Source organism: Cebus imitator, unplaced genomic scaffold (assembly GCF_001604975.1).
Source record: "Cebus imitator isolate Cc_AM_T3 unplaced genomic scaffold, Cebus_imitator-1.0 Scaffold21, whole genome shotgun sequence".
NCBI lineage: Eukaryota > Metazoa > Chordata > Mammalia > Primates > Cebidae > Cebus > Cebus imitator.
Window position 1 is genome coordinate 7,471,402 of NW_016107336.1, and position 24,499 is coordinate 7,495,900.

Consider the following 24,499-nt stretch of genomic DNA (forward strand, 5'->3'; position numbering starts at 1 on the left):
GCCACTCTCCCTGACATGCTCTATTTCTCTTCATTATACTTATTCTCCTTCTCCTTTCCTTCCCCCCCCCCCACCCTTCCCTCTCTCTCATTTGTTTCTTGTCTGTTTTCTTCCATCATTACTCAGGCCCCATCAGGGCATAGACTGTGAATGTTCTGCTCCACTCTCAGTGCCTAAAACTGTATCTGGCATGTGCAGTGTTCAATAAATATATGTTACATAAGTGAACATATTACAAGTCGTTGCCTTTCACATCCCTGAAAACTAGGTAAAAATGGTCCTACACCTCCAAGCTCAATATTGGATTTTGTGGGTCCTTCTCCCTGGAGCCTAGAACTTGGCACAACAGTCATGTCAGTATCTCCTGACCACTTGATGCTGCTCATTTGCCCAAGCCTTCCACGGCTTCCCACAGCCCTCAGGATCGAGTCTGTCCCTTTCACATGGCCCACAGGTTCTGCAGGACCTGACCCTAATGCCCACTCCAGGTTCAGCGGAGCCTCTCACCAGCATGCGTAACACTCCAGACCTTCGGGGACCCTCCACCTCACCGTGGCTCCTCCATCGTCTCCTTTTCTAGGCTACCCACAGAGTGTGGAAATACAGTGGGTTCTCCAGGGGGAGTAGTCACCAGTAACTTAGGGTTATGGTGCCACCCTGAGGAAAGAGAGTCAACGAGGGTGCTTCTGGAGGCAGGACCAGCTACATGCTGTGTGGGGCCCACTGGAAAGTGAAAACACAGGTCCCCTTGTTTCAAAATCATTAAGAATTTCAAGACAGTGATAGCAGGGCATTAAACCAAGCATGGAGCCCTTCTGAGCATGGGGTGCTGAGCAACCTCACAAGTCAAACACCCATGGACCTGGCCCTGTCTGGTAATCACAGTGAACCAAGGCAAGACACATCACTACATGCCCCGTTGTGCTCTGTGACACGCAAATGTGTCAACACCAGCGCATCCTCAGGGACAGGGAAGTATACTTGTTTTTGGAGAAAGACTAGACCTTCATCCTTGAGGTGACGAAGATTCTATCTCCAGGGTGCCTGCTCATCAGACACTCCCTTCTGGCTAATGAGTACAGGCTTAACTTAATGACATGGACAAAAGCCAAGAAGAAAAAAGGGACAGTAAGGAGAGAAGAAATTTCATCAACCTTTTTATAACGCAGGGCAACAGAAGCCAAGAAATCTCATAGGATAGTAACAGGTCTACCTCTGTCTCTCACAGGTATTCCCGCCTTCCAAGCTTTCCTTTGGTTTTTGAATGACAGATTCTTCACAGTAAAATAACTTAATAAACCACAGACAGGAAAAGTTATTCTTTCAGGTACTCAGCTGAGTATTGGGAGAAATGCAACGTTTGCTCTTTCAGGAAGAGGCTGGGGCTCTGGAAATGCGAAACAATCAGATCCTAATAAAATAAGAAATAAGAAATGCACAGTTGTGATGATTTCTTTATTTTAGAGCAAGACCAGAATAGCGTGAAGTCGCTCAGACACTCAGCTTGCCATAATATAGTCCCCGCAGCATTTTCTTGCTTCTCCATATCTGACCTTGGCAATTTCAATTTCTCTTGCAATCTCTTTCCTGGGTCATTCATGATTCTAGGTCTGAGTTTTGTAAACATTAAAAAAAAAATCCACAATGAGAATATATTTCACATCATGACCCAGTACACACGTATCCAAAGACCTAGGTTTCATGCACAGAATCCTGTGATGTTTTCTACTGCATTTTATTTCATTTTTGAGAAAGGATGGCCTGACCCCCACTAAACTAGTTTCACAACCCACTAATGATTCATGACCCAGTTTGGAAACACTGTGATTTGAGATCGTGCTTGTACGCATTATCATCCACACTTCATGAAACTTTAACTCAAGCTCTCTCTGAGTGTCTACACAACCCACAAGAAGAAAATATGGGCATCTTTTTAAAGCCAAGCATTTAAGTGACTCCTCTAGCAGAAAAACAATAAGCATTTTCCAGCTAGAGGACCGAAATGCAGGGAAGGCAGCAGCATGGAGAACAGGCCGTCACAGCCTGGTATGCAAAACAGAAGCAGCCACACGGAGGGCAGAGGGTGGTGAAGAGGGAGCTCTCTATGTCGGGCGTCTTCAGTGTGGGCCTGCTGTTCTGTTTAAAGTGGCGCAGTCTCCCAGAATATCAGACACACTCACATTCAAACCCATGAAAACATTTCAAAGAAAAGATGTGTCTGTCATCTTAGAGGCTCCCATCTCCTCAACCTCTCTCCTAGCTTCCATAAATGGTTAGTCACTCTGTTCTGTCACCTTCCTCCTCAAAGAATCCCTCACACTCCTGCCGCTCCCCTCTCTCTTCCCTGGCCCTCTGCCCAGTCCGAGATGAGCCTGTGGAATCCAGACCCTTCACTGTGCTCAACCAAGCCAGCTGCCCTGAGGGCTGCTCCCCAGGCTGGGCCTTCGGTGGCTCTGACCATTTCAAGTACATCCACATTTTTCTAGCTGGCCTTCAGAATCTAGAACTTCCACCCTACCACACAGTCAAACCACGTAACATAGCATTTTGCAAGGATAAGATGGTCACACACTTGTTAGGAGCTCAGCCTGGGTTAGGTCCACTGCACCCCTCCTGTGATTCTCATGCCACCATGCCAGGAAGGCTCCCAAATGGAGTCACTGGCTGGGAGTGGAACCCGGGAAGGCCAAACTCCAGGCTCTTTCTACCACCTGACAATGACCCAAGGACACCACGCAACCTTTCAGCTACACGTAAAACCTCCTCTCCTGCTTGCCTGCAGAAAGAAACTATAGACTAGAGGGTGAGGGGTGATGTATGTGGGACTCTCTCCACGACATCAGTGGTCAGGACACTGGTTCTCTTGGTGAGGTTCCTCGGGGGCGTCCTGCCTGCACTCAGCACCAAGAAAAGCTGATTCCGCTTCCACCCATGGCAATGAGATTTGGATCACCAACAAGGATGCCCTCGGGGACCAGCTATCACAGCCAAGGACGGCCCTTGGCAGGTCATGAGGCTGGGCATACACAGTGGCCTCGCTCCTGGCTCCACCGTTTCCCTTCCCCATCTTTCCTCTACGGCCACTGTGTCACAGCCATCTCTGCAGGCCACCTACAATTATCTCTAGAACGCAGCAAGAAACAAAGAAACAGTACCTTGAATTTTCCTTATCATCGCATATGCTTTTTCTGATGTTTTCCCTGCCCTTGTAGAGTAGCAGCTCTTCCAGAGAATCAAAGGCAAGGCTGTCCAGCCCTGAGGATGAGCATTTATGTACAAACGTCTGTTCAAATGACGCCTGGAATATCCATACTTGAAATGCTGACCTTTTCACCACTCCACGCTCCAATCTCACCACAATGAAAAGAATGTGCACAGAGACGGCTTGGGGACAGAGACAGAACCCCAACAACTGACCACAAATCTGCAAACACGCCGACCTACCTTGGTCAAGTCCATTCCGAGTTTGAGCTGTGAAATGAGATGAAGAATTATACTACGCTGATCCTCCATGACGCCCAATTCCGTCTCTTCCTTATCTTCATTGTCACTTTTTTCATCTTCAGACAAAACCAATTCAGAGCCTGAGTTTGGCTAAAATGAAATCATCAATAAAAATCACCAGGTGGTCCAGCAGAAGATGGAAATACAGTGTATGAATTCATATGTTTCACAATGACAGAAGGAACCCAATCCCGTCCCCGGCAGGGCTCCTCTGTGACCCAGTCCTATTGGCCACAGGGCAGGTGAGTCCCCTGGGGGTTGGCCCTGTGCCTTGGACACCTCATACCCCCTTCACCTCTCCCATCATCCCCGATTAGTGAAACTAAGGACTTCCCTGACAAAACAGCTCCCCGTTCTTCAAGAAACTAACTATAGTACATGGGTATAAGCCCCCTTCATTTTGCCTATTACCAAGTAGGAGTTGACTAAACTCCCATTAACTTGCACAATCCAGAACACTTAACAGCTAATATAAATTTTTCTGTTTATAAGTAAAAGTTGGATTATCCAGGGACTGACTAAAATTATTCATGGAAAAACATGCTCTAAGACTATCCAGATCAATTAGGATCCCTCTAGCAGGTGTAAGAAAAGGTTGAGAATTGGCATTAATTTAGGGAGGAAGACAACAAATGAAAATTTAAGGCAAAACTCCCGAAACTTTCTAACACTGTGGGATTCACGGTGGCCAACAAACCCTGCTTTCCTTGATGCAAGTTTATTCATTCAATCACTCGTTCCAATTTTTCACATTATATAGAAAACAGGCAACTTAAGAAAGTGTGCAAGGGGATTGCTGCGCATAAAATTTTCCAATATGCAAGTATAAGAACTCTGGCTACAAGATAAACTTGCTCTCAGAGTTTTATTGAAAGAAGTGTCCACATTCCACACTCCACATTTACCTGTGTTCTTATGATGCTTGCTTATATATAAGCAAAACCACTCTGCGAAGGACATTATACATTTCTTTCCAGTTATCAACAGGTCAGACATAATATACAGAAATTCAGAAGCTCAAAGGTATTAAACAGGAAAGGATACAGACTTGCCCAAATGTCCATGCAAAAATTGAACGATTTACTAACCCCACTAGACAGAATCATCTTAAATCTACAGGCTCTGTAACACACAAAGTTTATTTTAGTGGTCAAGGTGTTTAAAACTGCCTGGCCTGACATACCCACACTGACCATTTCTTACCCACATTCCAAAGAGAGGAAATAATGGTGTTGCTTCCCTCCTGGGGTAGGCATTTTCAAAACGTCAATATAAATAGACATTTTCCATAGACATACTCCTAAGGTGTTCTCAATCAGCTCTAAATAACCCCAATTCTAAAGAGATGGTTGGGAAGGTCTCAGTGAAGCCCAGACCATACTCCCCCAGCCAGGAGCTAAGTTTTCTTTCGTTATGTGCCCAGTTCTCCAGCCATCTCATAACGGGTATTCTCCGACATCATTAGCAAGTCGCTTTGCTAGATTATGCTGAAATAATTGAGGACTCCTTACCTGGGCTAACCCTAAGAAGAGGAACCAGAGGGAAGTCTCTGAGCTATGAGCTGCCCTGATTCTACACTGGGAAGTCGAGGGCAGACGGGTGCAGGATCCCAGCACTTATGGCCAGTGGCCCTGGAGCTCTCCTCCAGCTCCACCTCATGACACCCCCTGCTGCTACGTGACAGCTGCTGCAGCCAGCGCCACCGCTGCTGTGAGTCTGGATGGCTACTGCGGAGGTGAGCAGGGCCTCCCTTCTGCCGGTCTGTCCTCCTGGTTCTGCTCCCTTTCCCCCCTTCTGAATTTCAGGGCAGTTTTAAAGTGGGTGGCTGCCCCAGCTCCCTGTGAGCTTGCATTTCCAGTCTACGCTACGGAAGTCAGAGAGCTCAGACACAAATCCCTCCCGATGGCAAAGGTGCCACAGCTGCAGCTTCCTTTGCAGTGACCTGGTATTGGCAGAATTCCCCTCACCACAGCACCAGCTGGGGGAGAAGAGGGCAGCGCCTGGGCATTCTGCTTTGGGAAGAAAAAGGACCATCAAAAATAAGTGAAATCCAACCACCACCGTGTACCCAACAGGTGGAGCAGGGTGCAAAGTCCTTAAACATCTCAACAGGAGAGGTAGCTCCATTTTGCGGGCAATTTTTTTCTGCTTGAAATTAGCTGTTCTCACAAAGAATGGACTGCATACTAAAATCAACTGCTCCAGTGAGGCTGCCATAAACTTCGTGAAACAAAGAATGATTCATTCTTCTAAAGCTATGATTTCCTATTTGCTCAAAAGCCAGTACAGGAAAAATCCTCATCTTTCCCACTCACTGCTATACTCAGTGTGATGTGTTTACAGACCTTCGGGGACCACACCTCCTCCTGCTGTCTGCCTTACTCGAAAATTAAACCCAGCTTGTCCCTGACTTCCAGTAGCCAGAAAGTCAGCTGCATGGTACTAAGTACACAGACGAACGTGAACGCAACCCCCTCCAGCGTTTCCCACTGAAAATCAACAGCACATGTCCTGTTTGTCTGATGATTCCTCTCAAAGACACTGGCTCCAGCAGAGGAAATTAAGCCTGGCGAAGGAGCCCCAGAAGCTGAGTCATCCAGGGTGGCTGGTGGCCCTGAAGTCCTGCCCAGGGAAGAACGGCCATGGAAGCCTGGCACACTGCCCCTTGGTGGCACAAATCTGGACCAAGCCATGCCCTAACCTTCAACAAGGACCTAGCACTGTTGTCTCCCACAGCCTCTGAGAACTTGCCCTTTCTCTCCCAATGTGATCTGTAAACAATGCTCCTACCCAGCCTCAAGTAAATAATCAGAGTGAAGCTGGTTTCATACGCCATGTTGATTGACAGTAGACATCTTAGAGGACACTTTGATTCCACCCACACTGCAGCTCAGTCCATCTGCACAAAGAGAAGACCACCTCCTGCCCCCATCGCGGTCCAACTTGGGGATACATGGATGGAAAGGTAGGCGTAATCAACAGGTCAACTCTGTCTGAAAGAGGTCCATGGCAACATAAATACCAATCTACTGGCATCCACAAAGCACCCACATCAGCAAGCACCGCATAGAATCCGTTTGAAGAGGCAGGTCTTGATGGAGTTTTAAAGATACAAAACTTCCTTCCCTTCTAGGGCCAAGGGTTTGTTGATTCCACTACTCTGATGTGGAATTCAAGGATACTGATCATTATCACCCTTTCTAAGTGCTGTTTGCCATAGTCAGGTCCCCATGCTTATCCATACCCTCATCCCTCTTCTCTTACAAAGAAAGTCCTGCCTGTCTCCTGGGGCCCCTGCACGCCCACCCTCCAACCTGAATCTCTGCGGATTTTCACTTATAAAACATTAACGACTGTCTTGGACTGGGTACGGCGGCTCACGCCTGTAATCCCAGCACTTTGGGAGGCTGAGGTGCGCAGATCATGAGGTCAGGAGTTTAAGACCAGCCTGGCCAATATGGTGAAACCCTGTCTCTACCAAAAACACAACTAGCTGGGCGTGGTGCGTGGTGGCGCATGCCTGTAGTCCTAGCGACTAGGAAGGCTAAGGCAGAAGAATCACTTGAACCCGCAAGGCAGAGGTTGCAGTGAACCGAGACTACGCCACTGCACTCAGCCTGGGTAACAGAGCGAAACCCATCTCAAAAACAAAAGAAAACAGTAACAACTGTCTCAAGGGCATCAAAGATGACAGAACAGTGTTCCTCCATCTCTGAAGAAATACGAACATGAGAAATGGTTTTATAATGCTGAAAGAATGTATAAGACTTGAGCAGAAGAATCTTCAGATCCCCCCTCCCCCAGAGATTTTTACAAATAAGCCAGCCCAGCCACAGAAATCTATGCAAACTTAAAGATAAAATAGAATTAAATTATGCTTTAAAGAGAAGCAGGCTTTGGAAAAATGAGGATTTTAATAAAAACAGAAATTATGTCTCAATATTTCTACCACACAAACACCTCAGGGCATACGGTACTACCAAAGTCAAGCAACTGTGCCTCTTAGCAAACGGGCAGAATGACAAGCGAAAATTCGATGGGCAGGAAAATAGCTTCATGGTGAGGCTGGGGTTTAGGGACATTTCCCAGTGACCCAGCAGTGACCTGTGCCCAGAGCAAGGGTTCTTGACTTGGGCCTCAGGGACGGCCTGTAATTATCCACCCCCATCCTTGAAATTTTATGCAAAAATTGTGAGTCTGGGCATTTTTCTGAACAGGGAGTCCATAGCTCCCACTGGATTCTTAGAAGGGTCTCTCTCTGGCCCTTTGCTGACCTCCAGCCTCTCAAGAACCAAAGGCTGAGCCCATGTGCGAGATGGGCTCTTGGGGTGAGAATGGTCTAATCCAAGACAGTCACAGCATCTACAGATGGGTCCTGCCCTTAACCGCAGGCCTCTGCTTCTTACCTAGTAAGGAGAAGTAAGTGCAGGCCAAAGCCAGGAGGCAAAACTGTCACTTGCATTAGGCTGGTGTGGGTCCAACAGTCTTCTCAATGGAGACACAACATTTAGCTCTTTCATCGCTTACTTTTAACAAAAATCTTAATTCTTCAATACAAATGCAAATTTCAAGTACGACCGAAATGCCAATCGTTTTATTCACTACATACATGTAATTTAACTATAGTTTGGGTCTGTGCCAGGAAAAATCATGAAATAGACATTTGTCTGCAGAGTCCACTCATCTCCCCGTCAGAGGCTTCATTCACTCCACCATGTTCCCAAAGGCACTCTCCTTCCTGGCACTTCTCTTCTGCTTTCCCTCCTCACCAGACAGAGGACTCCCACCCCGCCCCATCCTCCTGCTTCAGTGACCTGTCTTCTCTCTTAACCCAGACCTGGCCCTCAGATAGCTGGGGTCCACACAAGCAGTTCGATCTACTAACGTCTCCTTTATTTGTATGTGGCCCTATAACCTATTCAGAGGGCTGAATCCTCACTGGTTAGATTTGAGACACCACGACAGAAGCCGGTGTGGTTCCATTACTTAACCTTTAAAGGTGCCTTTCCCCTTTTGACAGGGATTTTCTGTGCCAAACCAGGAAATCAGAGACATGCGGGGGTAACAGGGTCTGCTCTAGCAAGGATTAAGATGGGCTCCTGAAGCCATCTATGCCCAAGTAAGTAAGCATCCAATAAACAGACAATATCTACAACAGAAAGGCATGACCCACTGAGTTCAAGTGACCTGCAACTCCTGAAAACCTACATGGCAAGGACAGACAATAAAGCCAGCTAGAGAATGAACATCCAATTCTCTTTTAGCAGCAAGCATATTGCAGTTCAATCATTCTTAAAGCCTGGCAAGTTTCCCCACATGCTGTTAACTTGGCAAGGAGGCACTGGGGTGAACTGAGCCATACCAAGAAACCTCGGCACTGAATGACGAGACCAAACACATCTACATACTATCTTTATGAGGAAACGTAGCCATGTCAGGAAAAAAACATTTGGTAGTCTGAAGGTCATGAAAATGCAGGTAGTAGGTGAGTAGACCAGAAGCACCACCCTCAAATATCCTCAAAGGAGAGACCTGTCAGGTGCATAGCAGCATGGGAAAGACGTAACCAGGAATGATGTCTCCTCACAGACAAATTATTTCTCAATTCCGTAACTACACAGACATGCAATCACATGAAATAATGGCCACCAGGGCAAGCATGTTTATATTTGCTAGGGAAAAACAGTCAACAGAAGCTGTCTTTCCAGTAAATGAGACATTCTAGAAAAGCAGAGAGTGTGGAGTTGAGACACGGATAGAGGACAGGGGCTGGAGAAATTGGAAGAGCAGGAGAGTGGAAGACAAAGGGGAAAAATCAAGAAACACAGTGAGTCTCAGAAGAGAAACCAAGGGGTCTCAGTGTCTAAGAGGAGCAAGTGACCAAGGACCAGTTACCGAATCCATTTTTCAGGTCTTTTAGTTAAAAAATTTTAACTTTTTATTAAATTACAGGCAGGGTCTCGCTATATTGCCAAAGTTGGTCTCGAACTCCTGGCCCTCGAGCGATGCTCCCACCTTAGCCTCCCAAAGTGCTGGAAACACAGGTATGAACCACCACGCCTGACCTTCAGTTCTAACGATAATAGTGTTACTGATGCACAAGACATTTACAGAATCCATAAAACCAAGGACTGAGTCTCTTTTATCTCTAGTCATTTTCTCATTACAATAGGTACAGCATATTTAGCCAAATCACTACAATCATTACATAATTCTCACAGTGTATCTTCACAGTGACATTTCACATCTTAAGAAGCTTCATCAAACTGGCAAAGGTCATGAAAACTGGCAGAGCCACATTGGAAGATCCCGTCCAACTCTGCATATATGTCAATAACATCAGCATAGCCCAGGGTGTGCAAAGATGGTCGGCAATTCAGGAAATTTCACCTGGAAGTGAAATTTCCCCATTCCCAACAAGAAACTCATATCACATGACTACCAACTGAAAGGTGTTCACTACCACATGCTTGGAAAAAGTATCTCCCCTGAGGACGCAGAGATAGAAAGTTTTGTCCTATGAATGCAAAACAGTTGATCCTGATGACCTACTGTCCTTCCCACACACTGCACAGGTGGGATTTCTCCTCCGGAAGAGTCTTTCTGGTGGCTGTGTCTAATTCTCCAAAAGTAGGCCATCTTTGCTGGGTAGAGCGTGTCTCAGCTGAACGGGTCGATGTTAGACTCTGGTTAGATGTCACGCCGAAGACAGAAGCTGTGGACACATGTCTTCGGCTGGTGTCTGGCCCTGCTGCAGGGCAGCTGTTGAAGGCTCCTGAACATGTACTATTCCTCTACGTGTAGCCACTTCCAAAGCCAGGCAACCGACTGTGCCTCAAAGGCCACCAGCAAATTTAGGGGGCCTTATCTTGCCATTTGGAGGTAGATGCGACAACGAGGCCACTGTGAGGGGAACCCGATGGAGAAGCTGGGTCGTATCCTTGCCAGGTCCAAGTACACTCATGTCCACACAGCAAGCTGGTCCCAGCTGCCTTTTGGAGATGCTGAGTTTGTCGTCACTGACATCACAATCCTCCTGCTGCCTCCCAGGGGATGAGCCGGCTGGCTGGCTCTAACCACACAAACACACACATTTACCACACTTGGCTCTCATAGACTGGAAGGACAGATGCTCTTCCTGAGCAAAGGGGCCGACCTGCAGAAAGGTTAGTTTTAAATCAAACACACCCTGGAAGGCAGAAGGAAGTCACTTCTGGGGAGGGGAGAGAGTGGAGGGCACGTGTCATCAGCCAAGATAATTGGGAACAATTCTATCGAGAAGATTCAACAGGCGTTTCTTTAAAAACATTCAAGGGAAGCATTCACAGGAAATGGCAGCACGTCTTTGTCTAATTTCTACATTTCTGATTAGAAAGCAGAGTCTATTTTAAATGATAGGGGAAAAAAAGAAGTCAAGAAATAGCACCCAAAAAAAAAACCCTAAAGAAAGGACAAAAAAGACAAGGGGAGAAGCCGCAGCAAATGAAGGGGTAAGCAATGATTCTGCAGCTGAGCTTTCGGGGTGTGCCAGTGTGAATTCCGACCGCCAGCATGCAGGATCCCAGAGGCTGCAAACAAGCTCAGCATCAGCCTGGTGCCTGGGGAAGCAGGGAAAGGGCAGGGCCTCCACACGACAGAGAGGGCCTACTAAGTGCCAGGCACGGTGTCAGGTGCTTTACAACATCATCTCAACGAGCAAAATGCTAGCACTTCAAAACCACATGCAGCACTCAATGAATAACATGGCCAGAGGCTCTGAAAGACGCCCTGAATGCAGAGCTGTGTATGATCGTGGGACCAAGGTCTCCATGGCCCCTATTTTGATGTTGCACAAGCAGCACAGATCACAGGAAGCTCATGAGTACTTGGGATAAAAAGTCATAGTGAGGATAAGGAAGACGCCAAGGAATCAGAGATCACCGCAGCTTTAGGAGACAGCAATGCATAAAAGGAAAGCTTGGAGCTGTGGGTGCAGGCAGTCCTGGAGGTACACCCTAAAGACACTATGCCCCACCCGTAAGGCTCCGTCTCCCTGTCTATGAAATGGAGATGTTACACCTCCCATGTCTGAGAGGCCTGCTCTAGGTCTCAATAAGACAAAGTGTGTAAAGCACTGAACGCAGTGGCTGGCACACAAGAAGTGCCTGGTAAACAGCCACACTCTCACAAGGCCTGTGACGTCTGCACGGAGCACAGTGCTATGTTGACTTGAGGTCGCTGCTAAAGCCCCTGCATCCTCCTCCTGTGCTTCTCCCCAGCAGCTTCCCTCGCAAAGCTGATGGACGCCACCCACGCCCCTCTCCCAGGCCTTCCCCACTGAGAGCTTTGGGGCTGCAGGGCCCTGAGCACAAGACAAGCATCACTTTCCAGATCTGGGACTACACTAGGAAAGGATTCGGAGAAGTTTCAAATATGTCTCGATCAAGGTCACACGCACGTGTGGACTAAGCAAGACGAACACGAAGCAGCAAGCACAGGGAATCTGAGACAGCATCCCAGCAACGGGCCCTGGAGCACCAGCTGTGGTCTGGAGGGACCGGAGCGGTAGCCCTCCACACCTGCCATCCACAACTACTCAAGTTCTCTAGGCCTGGGAAAGGTAGGGAAGAAACTCCTTCAAGACTCCATTCTAGCCTTCCTGGAGCTCTGGTAAGAGGGCATGCAATGGGTTAGACATAAAGGCATAAGGCTGGGTTGAGTGGTCATCAGGCAACTGGCCTGAAAGAGTTGCTGTCACCTCAGCCACCTCCAATGCCCACAGATAACAAAGCACCATATTAGATCCTGAAGACATAAATTTGCTTAAGACATGGTCTCTGCATTCAACAGGCTGGTGTTCCGGTTGAGAAGGAGTACACGGATCTTTCCTTCTTCCAGCCTTGGGTCAAACTGTAAGTTTCAACTATCATCTGACTTAGTTCAACTATGTTTCAGAGAGGTGGAGCCTCCATCCTACCAAGGAGTCCCTCGGTGCTTCAGATATGCCCATTCTGGCACTTAGCAAAGTGGATTTACATAAGTGCACACCTACTTTCCAACTGGACCAGAAATGTCAGTCCTCTTTTGGCAAAGGAACTTTGATTATTTGGGGCTGGCTACTCGGGGCCATGGGTGGAGGTGGGAATACAGGCCATCTACAAATCTGGGAAGAAAGAATGCTGTAATCAATTAGTAATATCAGCCAGGAGCTCAGGAGGGGAACGCGGTGGCCATGCGGTTGTTAGCTTACCTGGAACTCTTTGATGGAGAAATTCTAGCTAATTCAGGGCTTCATTTCTAGAATCCCAACGCAAAGGGTGGTTTACAACAGATGCACGGTAAGTTTTTAAAAAGAATGAATTCATAAAACCAAATGTGGGAAACTATGTGTGCAAGGACAAAATCTAGATTTAAAGTTAAAGGGCAGCCAGTCACAAGAGGGCACGCACTGCGATTCCACTTCTATGAGACATCCAAAATGGGCACACAGATTTGTGGTTGCCAGGGACTGCAGGGATGGGCGGAATGGGGGTGACAGCTAAAGGGTACGCGGTTTGTTTTTGAGGTGATGAAAATGTTCTAAAACTGACTGAGGTGACGGTGACATACACCTGTAAAAATACTAAAATCCACCAAAAGGTTGGTATAATTTAAAGGGATAAATTGCATGGCACACATATTGTATCTCAATAATGCCGTCATCAAAAATAGAAAAATAAATGAAAAGGCTATATGATGCAAAATCAAATCGCAAAGGCCAGGAGGAGGTGCATCCAGGGTGATCAGAGGGCTTCACACAGAGGGCAGATTTTGGGCTGGGTGTCACCAAAGAGGAGCACGCTTCAAGCAGCCAAGAGGAAGGGATAGTGCAGCAGAAGAAATGATGCCAGCCAGGGTTGAAGAGAACCTTACTGCAGGGAAGTGCGGTTGAGGCCAAGCACATGGCTTTGGCCTTGCAATAAGACTCATTCCCTTTGAGAGCCCATCTGATCCAACTGCTTTCAACAATTTCTAAATGTGTATTTCCTAAGAATTTATCTCAAGTTCAGCCTTCTCCCCTGAACTAGCTTTGTGCACCCAGCGGCCTATTCAACATCTCCCCCTTAGTTATCCAAGATGCGCAGAATAGCAGACCCCTGAGCTGCCCACGTCCCAATTCCTGGAACTTATGTATACGGCACTTTAAGTCACAAAAGGGGTTTACACATGTGATTACGTTAAGGACCTTGAGATGGGGAGATTAACCGGGATTGCTGAGATGGGCTCAATGTAAAAACGTGAATCCCTAAAATTAGAGGATTTTTCCAGGCCATGGTCAGAAAGGCACAGGAATATAGATGCAACGTTCCTGGCTCTGAAGATGAAGGAAGGGGCCACAAGCCAAGGAATGTGGGCAGGCTCTAGAAACTGGAAAAGCCAAGGACACAAATTATCTCCTAGGATCTCCACAAAGAAATGCAGCCTGGCCAACACCTGGATTTTAGCCACTGAGACTTGTGTCAGACTTCTTCTATAAGGTGATAAACTAGTGCTGTTTTAAATCAATAAGTCAATGATCATTTGTTACAGCCGTGAAGAGAAAACACATCACCTAATGGTCATCTCAGACGCACTGTGTCTAAAACAGGTCTTTCCATTCACACCTTCAAAATATGATCCTCCTCATCTCAGTAAATAATAGCTTTGTTTTTCTAGTCACTTGACCAAAAGGCTTGGCACCGTCCTTGACTTTAATTTCTTGTTTATGCACTGCTCCACATCACATTCATCAACTTCTGCAAATCACATCTAGAATCTGATTGTTTCTCACAACCTCTGCCACCCTGGCAGAGCCACCATCACCCCTCTCTCCTAATTACTGCAACAGCTTCCCAGTCTCCTGCTCTCCTCTCAGTCTGTGTCTCCTCACAGGAGCTGGACGGTGTCTTCAATCATAAAGCTGATCACATAACTCCTAAACTCAAAACCCTCCCCTCTTGACTAAGACTAAATGTCAAAGTCCTGATGTTGCCCCACAAATCTCTTCTCTTTCCTTGACCACACTCCTCTCCTTGTTCAACCTGCTCACCCCTTCCAGCAACCTTCTGTTCTTGGGACACGTGGGAGAGGCCTACCTCAGGGCCTTTGCACCTGCTGTTATCGGTCTTCTTCATCCAGTTCCCTCACTTTACTCAGAATCTTTTTTTTTTTTTTTTTTTTTTTTGAGACAGAGTTTCACTCTTGCAGCCTAGGCTGGAGTGCAATGGCTGAGTCTCAGCTCACTACAACCTTCCCCTCCTGGGCTCAAGCGATTCTCCTGCCTCAGCCTCCCAAGTAGCTGGGATTACAGGCACGTGCCACCACGCCAGGCTAACCTTTGTATTTTTAGTAGAGATGGGGTTTCACCATGTTGTCCAAGCTGGTCTTGAATTCCTAACCTCAAGTGATCTGCCCGTCTCATCCTCCCAAAGAGCTGGGATTATGGACGTGAGCCACCGTGCCAGCCTCACTCATCTTAACTCCAGTGTCCCCTTACCCGAGCAGCCTTTGACCATCTAGGCTGGCACCATGCCCTCTCCTGCTTGCTCCTTCCTCAGCTCCACTTTTCCTTCCAGCACTGATCACTCCCCACTGTATCATACAGGTGTTTATCATCTCTCCCCCTTGCAGAAAGTCAGCTCACAGGAAGCAGATCTGAAATGTTTTGCTCACTGCTGTACCTTTATCAACAGAAATAATATCTGACACTGACTTATTCGTTGCATAAGTAAAGGAAGTAAACAGCTGGTTTCCCCTGTGAGAAACTGCTGAAGATTCTGAGGAGGCTGGGTAATAGAACTCAGGCCCTCGGAGACGCATGGTTAAATAAGCAACGATATGATTGCACGCGGGGGTGATGGGACACCGAGAGCCGTTTCGGAAGACTCCGATCACAGTCCAATGGGAATGGGACCCACAAGCACTGGGGGTGGTAGTCACATGTTTTACATCCTTTCTTCTCCTCCACTGGGTAAATACACATGTAAGGCTCCGTGTTAGGCACGGAGGAGGATTACAGTGAGGACAGGACATGGCCTAGGTCACTCCGGACGCTGCAGCCTTGCTGGGCAGACGGTAGTTGGGTTCTGGGTTCCTGTATGTGGAAGATCAAACAGCGAGTTATTGCAGGGGCCCCGTAACCACAGGGGAGGCAGGGAGCTGGCAGCAGGCAGGTAAGGAAGAGAGAGGAAGCGCGAGAGGCAGCGGGTGAAGCGAGAGGCAAAATGGACCAGTCACAGCTGTCTGCAGATCTAATTATTCTACCAGACACGGGCAATAGAAAAGAACTAAGATGACTCACATGGGCAGGCAGCACTCAGCTGGGAGAAGGGCTGTTCTCATCTCAGGTCCCCTCCTTTGGGCACTGCGCACAATCGACCAAGGAGCTCAGCGGCCGCATCCTGCTTTTCCTGTTCTGTGCATCACCCTCCTACTCACTCAGGCTTGAGACCTGCAAGCTCCCGGACACCTCCCATCGAGCCCCACCTGGCCCGCCATTCCCTCCTTTCCTCGTCTTTGCTGCCACCACATCCTAGGCTTTGACCACATACATGCAGGGCCCTGGCAGCCTCCCAGCTCATCCTCTGCTCCAGACTCCTCCCCTTACACTGTCTGGCGCCACACCACCAGAATGTTCTTCCCCAAAGACCCACTGCTCTGTTCACAAGTCTTCAATCAGGCACATGTTCTCAGGATCTCCTGAGGGCTGTGTCAAAAAAATAAATAAATAAATAAGTCTTCAATTGCTTCCCACTTCAATTGCTTTCCCAGAGGAAAATGTCTACTCACTCAGCCACACTTTGGGCTTCCTGAATCTGACCCACACTTCCCCTCTCCTCCTAAACTTCCTCCAGCCTAGACTGAGGGTGGCACACTCACTTCTCACCCTGCTCTCTAGACTTACACTGTCTAAACCAGTAGGTCTTAGTCACATTTAGCTGTTTAAAATAATTAAAACTAAATACAACTTAAAATTCTGTTCCTTAATGGCACTAGCCACATTCAGACTAGTGGCTACCATACTGGACAGCGTAGAAAGAAAACACTTTCATCACTGCAGCGTTTGATCAGACAGTGGTGCTCTAACTTCTGATGGTCTCCCAATCCATTTCTACGCCTTCCACTACTTGTTACCTATCCGTAAGGACAGCACTGGCACCGTGATGCTGGCTCTAACAATCTGGGCAGGAGTAATCCCTCCCTCCTCTAAATCCCACGTCTTAAGTTTTACTGGGGTCACTTGAACATTACTGCCATGCCTATCTTTCCTTAACTTCTTGGTAATATAAAGTTCAATGAGAACAGATTGTTTTGAAAATCTAAAATTCCTGATGAAACACAAAAGAACAATTTTATAAACACCTCTACCTCAAACACAAACTGATGAAGGAATAACGTCCTTTGGGTAGCCAACAGTAATAAAATGATTCTGTGCCTGAAAACGTAAAGGAATTCTACTACCTACAATTTGCTTCCATCATAAGCACTGGTACGTGCCAAGGCTAGAATTCTGGCTTTCTAGATCCACAGCTTAAATTATGACTGATTTATGCTTTGTGCTCGGTGATGGATTTCTTCTGATCTGCAGATGGTAAATGGCTTTATTCAGAAAGAAACACAGTGAGACTCAGGTCGATGGTACCGCGTCAGTGACTCTTTCAGAATGGTACACTTGATGCCACTAATTGCCAGACTGCCTTGCTTTCCCCACAATTATGCAGTTACGGGCCTGAACTCTACAGTAGGGACAGAGGAAAAGACGTAAAGCACTGCGGGAATGCAGAGTAGCGGCAGGGGAGGGCTCTAACTTAGGTTTACTGTGCTCCCTGGACCTGGAGCAGCGGAATCACTGGGAACTGGGTAACAATTCAAGTCTAGGGCCACACTCCAGACCTATAGACACAGAAACTCTGGGGACAGGGCACAGACCAGTGTTTGTTTTGTTTGGGGTTTTCTTGTTTGTTCTTTTTTTTTGAGATGGAGTTCCATTCCTGTTGTCCAGGCTGGAGTGCAATGGCACAATCTCGGCTCACCGCAATCTCTGCCTCCTGGGTTCAAGCAATTTGCAAGCCTGTAACCTCAGCCTCCCGAGTGGCTGGGGTTACAGGCATGCGCCCCCACATCCAGTTAATTTTGTACTTTTTAGTAGAGATGGGATTTCTCCATGTTGGTTGGGCTGGTCTTGAACTTCTGACCTCAAGTGATCCACCTGCCTTGGCCTCTCAAAGTGCTGGGATTACAGGCGTGAGCCACCGTGACCAGCCTGTTTATTCTTTTAATTGAAATACAATTATAACTTATACTTGGCACAATATACGAATCTTATTGTACAGTTCACTTTATATCCAACTTGTTTTGTTTTACCATTCAGGAGTATGAACGATATTGACGTTATTGTACAAAAGATCTCTAGAACTTTTTCATCTAGTAAAGCAAACTCTATACCCACTGAATAGCAACTCCCTTTCCCCTCCTCCCTGCTCCCGCAGGCCCTACAGCAGATTTTGGTGCACACTAGCATTTGAGAAGCTCTGCTCTAACGATCCCTGGCCATGGGGACTGCAAGAACAGCGGAGAAAAGTAGCAGGCGTGATAGGGGCCTGGCTCCCAGGGAGGAACCGCGCAGACCGAGGGCTACCAGCCCCTAAACCCAATCCTAGGTGGCCTGTGAGGAGATGGCTCTGGGCTATCGGGGTCCAAACACAGACATATGGACAACTTTTCTCATAAACTTGTGTAGGCAAGTTGAAGAAAATTGTATTCCGCAGCATTAGACAAGGCCCCCAGAAATTTCATTTGATGACCCCAAACAGATTCAAAAAGCTATCAACATTGATTGGATACGGGTGATTGTATTTTCATCAGTGGCCACACCAGGCAGTCATTCAACTCCAACACTGAATTTTAACTGTCCATTTTAATCATGTATGCTTCTCACCTGGAAATTTCCCACTAATACTCTCCAGTGGAAATTTCTGAAGCATACAAGAACACAAAGGAAATAACCAGGGCATCGCAAACCACAGAACAATTTTGATTTACAAGTCATTAGAAGCAAGAGGCATTTACTGTTCTTTGCAAGCCAAAAGGGACTGCATCACGAATAATGGAAAAAGCAAAGTGCATTAAGAACTCTTCTGCAGATAATGTTATAATGTTCTCTCCAGGCCACACAGAAGGCACATTTACTGGGACTTTCCATGTGCCAGGCACGTATCAATACATACAGGGTAGCAGCCCAGCCTTTAAGGGACAAAGTCAAGCAAGCCCACCCCATTTTGCTATAAGAGGTAGTTTCTGGATTATCGTCTTCTGACCTTCAAAATTTTTAATGATTTGGTACCACAAGGAGATCAAGAGCTAGGAACATCAGAAACAACCGAAAGCTCAGTTTTTATTTGTTTTTCCCCCCCTTAAAAACAGCTCTGGTATATGCCTATTCAGTCCTGATTTCTGTAAATATTAACAAACCAAGAAGAAAGCATCTGGCAGAAAACAGGCTCTAGCATTAAAAAAGAAATAAACCAAGAGCAAAACTACCACAGCCCTTAATTCCAGAATGAGGAGGCACCAATACTGCCCCATTATAAAGCTAGTCTCTCAATCCCACTCAATACCTTTTGACCTGAACAGCAGGCATTTTCTGTTCTCTTTAATTTGCATATGTGTGTCCATTTTTCTACCCACAGTGACACCGGATATTCAAAGGTTTCCCTGTACTTTTACTCAAATGTGAAATGGTACTCAGGATATAAGAGGGTAATTGCAGCAATTCATATTTTTTTCATATTATTCCACTGCCCTAAAACCCAAACGAGGCTCCCTATGTCCTCTGCTTTAAAAGCTGACACATTATCATGCTCTGCTTTGCCCTACTCTCAAATGCTTCATCCAGTGAAAACTTGCAGAGGAAATTCGCGAGCCAGCTGTAATCATCCTGGGGTAACGCAAATGGTATGGAGCAGCACATTAATCATCACAACGGCAGGATTCTTATAGTTAGCACAAAAAGAAGGTGAATTTTAAGGTCTAAGTGTGCTCAGGTAGGATCTACACTCCTTTAAATATTAAATTCTGGTTTTTGTTCCTATCACTCTGTTGCACAGAATTTCCATTTCTGTAGCATAAAATAGCTCGATGATGACTTTTCAAGCTACGTTTTATGTCACGTTAGAGAATTTGTCAATCTAGAAATTTTGACAGAATTCTCTACTCCTGAACACATCTTCATCCTATTCATAAAACAGGATCATGAAATGCATCCTTCATGTGAGTTTCAAAAGTTTCAAAATAATGGTATGTGACACTGCATTTGAAATTAACATGCAACTGAATGTTTTATCATGCTATCCTCAATCCAATGTCTTTGAATTTCTTTAAAAAAGTTTTTCTGTCATTAAGTATTTCATTTTTAAGGAATAAAAGTATTGTTTTTTTCAACTTGGCAAATATCCTGCATAAAACTGCCTTAAAAACCAGTAACATCAGACCCTGGATAGGGACGGAAGGTCCAAATCGGAACCTCCGTGGAATTCATCTGTACATATTTTGATATTTATTTTCAAGCAAGAAGCAAGACCAGTAAGAAAGTGAGGGCGGGAAAACCACCTCTCCACATGGTGTAGTTCTCTTAATAAGAGGACTGCTAGAGTCTTGCTAGATGATGTTTCCAGGAAGGATAAATATGTGTGTGTGTGTGTGTGTGTGTGTGTGTGTGTGTGTGTGTGTGTCTGTGTGTGTGTGTGTGTGTGTGTATGTGTGTGTGTGTGTGTGTGATCAGTTAGTGAACATTCCCATAGCTACTGTTCATCGCTACAAAACAGCCCATACGTAGAACCACCTGCTGGCTCATTCCCGGACAGCAACACATAAAATCATGGAGCGAATTTTAAACTAATATGAACTTATGAAAGGATGTCAGGGGAATCTGACTCTCAAAACGATTCAAGCTAAGAGATCTTCATGAGAAAAAATTTTACAGTGGGGATGATAATCATGATTGTTGTTATTGCTTCTTACCTCCAAAATGCACCCAAATGGTGGAAAAATACTTGTGCACATTATTAAAAATTCACTGCCTTGGTATATTAAAAGAATTCTTAGAAAAGATTAATTAGGAAGTCTAATAACCCAATCGAAAAATATGCAAAGGCTATAAAGACAAAAGAAATATGAATGGCTAATAAATGTGAAAATATGCTTAACTTCATTCATAATTATAAAAAAAGGAAATTAAAAACAAGATACCCCTTATCTCAAAAATAAACTGGAAATAAAATAAGAGCTTGACATTCATTCCTTAATGGTGACAGATAGGATTACAGCAACCCTCACACATTACTGAGAAAGTATACATTTCACTTAATCTTAGAGGGCAGTATGGTAACACTTAGCAAACTTTAAATTCCCACATTTGTTAACTGAATTTCATTTAAATTCCACTGCTAGAAAGTTTCTCTATATAAATTTGCATAAGCATACAAAGTATGTGTAGAGGACAATTTATAATAGTGAAAAACTGGACAAACTAAATGTCTCTCCTGGGAGAGTCTAGTTAAATAAATTACTAAACAAAGTATAGTACATAACTCCATCAATCATTACATATTCACAGAATGGAATGGTTTTGTAGCTGTTCAGAAGAATGCAAACAATCTCTATACACTGACATGGGAAGATACCTAAGATACATTGTCAAATTGAAAATTAAAGAGCCACAGATTATTCATATTGTAATTCCACTGGTATTATATATATATATATGGTGTAGTTCTCTTAATAAGAGGACTGCTAGTTTTATATATATATATATATATATATATATATATATATATATATATATAATTGCTGTAACAACTAATTTCCCATAAGAGACATACAGCAGCTCCTTCTGAGGAGGTGGCATCAAAAGGAAGGGTCAAATAGGGGGTTTTAAATGACTTCTGACTTCCTATAGATTTCTATTGTATTTTAACACAATAATTCTGTTGTTCTACAATAACTTGTAAAAATCTTCCTCCTCCTACTGCCAAAGCATGAATTGTGGAATCTGCAAAAAATGAGACATCATGCTTTCATGTCCGGCTTAATTCTGAGGCTCTTGCGAGATACAGGGAGGAAGGGAGGGACGATGGCAGCGCAGCCTGGGAAAAGCAAGTTTGAAAAGGCTTCACTGCGTAAAGCATGAGTCCACTGAGCTGACTGCTTTCCTCAAATGGAGCAACAGAGCAACTTGATTAATTTCTACCAGCCAGAGGTTAAGCCTAGTTTTATCTCCATGGTATATCTAATTCTGTGAATGCCAGCCAACTTCCCTGCTGCTGTAGGTGGGAAAATGGTCCAAAGGTGGCTGGGCGTGATGGCTCATGCCTGTGATCTTAGCACTTTGGGAGGCCAAGGCAGGAGGACTGTCTGAGCTCAGGAGTTCCAGACCAGCCTGGACAACATGGCAAAACCCCACCTCTACCAAAAATAGAAAAATTTAGCCAGGCATGGTGGTGGGTTCCTGTAATCCTAGCTGTAGGGGAGGCTGAGGCAGGAGAATCACTTGAACCTGGAGCCAAGATCGCACCACTGCACTCCAGCCTGCGCAACAGAGCAAGACTCTGTCTCAATTAAAANAAAAAAAAAAAAAAAAAAAAAAAAAAAAAAGCCCAAAGACTTCCAAGTCCTCGTACGTTACGATACATGGCAACAGAAAATTAAGGTTGCAAATGAAATTGAGTTTGCTAATCGGCTGATCTTAAACAGGGAGATTTTCCTAGATTACCTGCATGAGTTCCATGTAATCACAAGGGGCCTTACAAGGGGAAGAGGGAGGCAGAATAGGGAAATGAGAGGGAAATGGGACTACAGAAGCAGTGTCAATGAGGTGCAATGCTGTTGGCTCTGAAGATGGAGCAATGGGCCCAAGCCAAGGAATGCAGGCAGCCTCCAGAAGCTACGAATGCCAAGGAAACAGATTCTACCCTAGAGCATCCAGAAAGCAACACAGCCCTGCTAACACCTTGAGTTTAGTCCACTGAGACCTGTGTGGGACTTCTAACCAATAGAACTGTAAGAGAATATATTTGTTGGGGGGAGGGGGGTGTTAAAAAAAAAGGAGAGAGAATGCATTTGTGGTAATTTGTTCCAGCAGCACTAGGAAGCTAACATGACCTACTTATATTTCCTTTATTTCTGTATACAAACGCACAGACTTCCTCTGGTGCACAAACCTGGGGTGTGCTGTGAAAATCAGCTACCTGGGCTTCCCACCTGTGGATGCTCACTGATCAGGGACCACACCAGGTGATTTTAGGACTTCCTCAGAGAAAACCCAGACAAAACACCAGCAACAGAACTACCTTGATGATGATTAACTTAGCTCTATGTGGAGAAGTCATATTTGAATAAGTTACTAGCGGAAGTCCTTTGTAAACCATGCGCCATTGATGGTCAATAATCTATATCCAGACTACTCCTTTGGAAGACAAAAGAGAAATGAATCTCACTTAGCCCAGAATAGCATGACAACACATGTTCTTAAGTGTTTCCCAACACATTTCATATCTACAAATAAAGATAAGCTAGGTCGGCCAAAGAACAATTCTAATAAGGACTTACTATTGAGTGCCAGGCACTGGGCCGGACACTGGAGATATAGGATCTCATATAGTGTTCACAACATTTCCATTAGGAAACACCATTATTACAACCATTAATCATGCACGTGCTTACATTCTTACAGGGAATAACTGAAGGAGCTTGGGTTCAAAGTGCTTTGTCAGACTCCACAGCTGGGGCTCCGGAGAGACATCATGCCAATCCCATCCCCCATCATGAAACAGCTTACAGAGACCAAAATGCTGAAGAGAAAAAAGCTTATTGACTTCATCCTCACCAACCTAGAAATGCAATAATTTAAAGTGCACCTCCCCAAAACAACCCTGGGACTTGGAAATTTTTAACTCACTTAACAGCAAATTATCAAAAACAGAATCTCTTCTTTTCACTATGATTTTGTATCTTATGTCCAAACAACTGATTGCTTCTTCAAGGAACTTGTATTCTCAGATGATAGAAACAAAAAGCTGGCTTTTGTGAGGCAGGGACTCTAGCTTATAAAGGCTTCTCATCAGCCCTAGTCAGTGACCGTCACGAACACCTGCTCCTCATGTCTGCAGGGCAGGAGAGTCCCCACTCATCTCTGAGAACCACCGATCCAGCAGAGCAGCATCTAAAATGGGCAAGGATTTCCCCACTGTGGGAATTTCTACATATTTCATTCTAAATAAAGGTTTTAGCACTACAAATTCATCATAATGGAATTTTTATTTTATTTATTTATTTTTTGAGACAGAGTCTCGCTCTGTTGCCAGGTGCCAGACTGGAGTGCAGTGGCGCGATCTCGGCTCCCTGCAACCTCCGCCCTCCTGGGTTCAAGCAATTCTCCTGCCTCAGCCTCCAAAGTAGCTGGGCCTACAGGCGTGCGCCACCACACCCAGCTAATTTTTGTATTTTTAGTAGAGACAGGGTTTCACCATGTTGGCCAGGATGGTCTCGATCTCTTGACCTCGTGATCTGCCCGCCTCGGCCTCCCAAAGTGCTGGGATTACAGGTGTGAGCCACCACACCCGGTCGGAATTTTTAAAAGGCAGGTAAACCTAAGTGTAAGTCCCTCTTGCTTCCATTTCTTTTCTCAATTCAATACATGAAATCAGTATCAATCTACTATAAGAAAAGTTCACATCCTTCAAAGGAGTAGTTTTCTCCTTGAATTACATCATGTCTATATATATTTAAATATATAGATATTTAAAGTCAGAACTACAAGCTGGCTCTGTATTTTAGTACATAAGCTAGTAAAAAGAAGATATCTGGAATCTGAAACATTTTCCAAAAGATAATATCATTCATGGGGTTTCCAGGGTAAACTACAAAGCTATATTAAACTCATAATGTGAGTTAAATATATTTGCTGTAAATAAAGATTTGATCCTCTTACAATATTAATTTT

At 45.3% G+C, this 24,499-nt stretch overlaps 1 protein-coding gene across 2 annotated transcripts in view; it reads right to left on the minus strand.

Annotated features, from left to right (window-relative positions):
- The window catches only part of OSBPL10 (oxysterol binding protein like 10), a 338,334-nt gene that overhangs the window by 38,678 nt on the left and 275,157 nt on the right, over positions 1 to 24,499 (minus strand). For both annotated transcript variants that reach the window (XM_017521674.2, XM_017521675.2), the window contains one exon: positions 3,445 to 3,594. In XM_017521674.2, the coding sequence (XP_017377163.1) occupies positions 3,445 to 3,594 (150 nt within the window). The remainder of the gene's footprint in view (positions 1 to 3,444; positions 3,595 to 24,499) is intronic.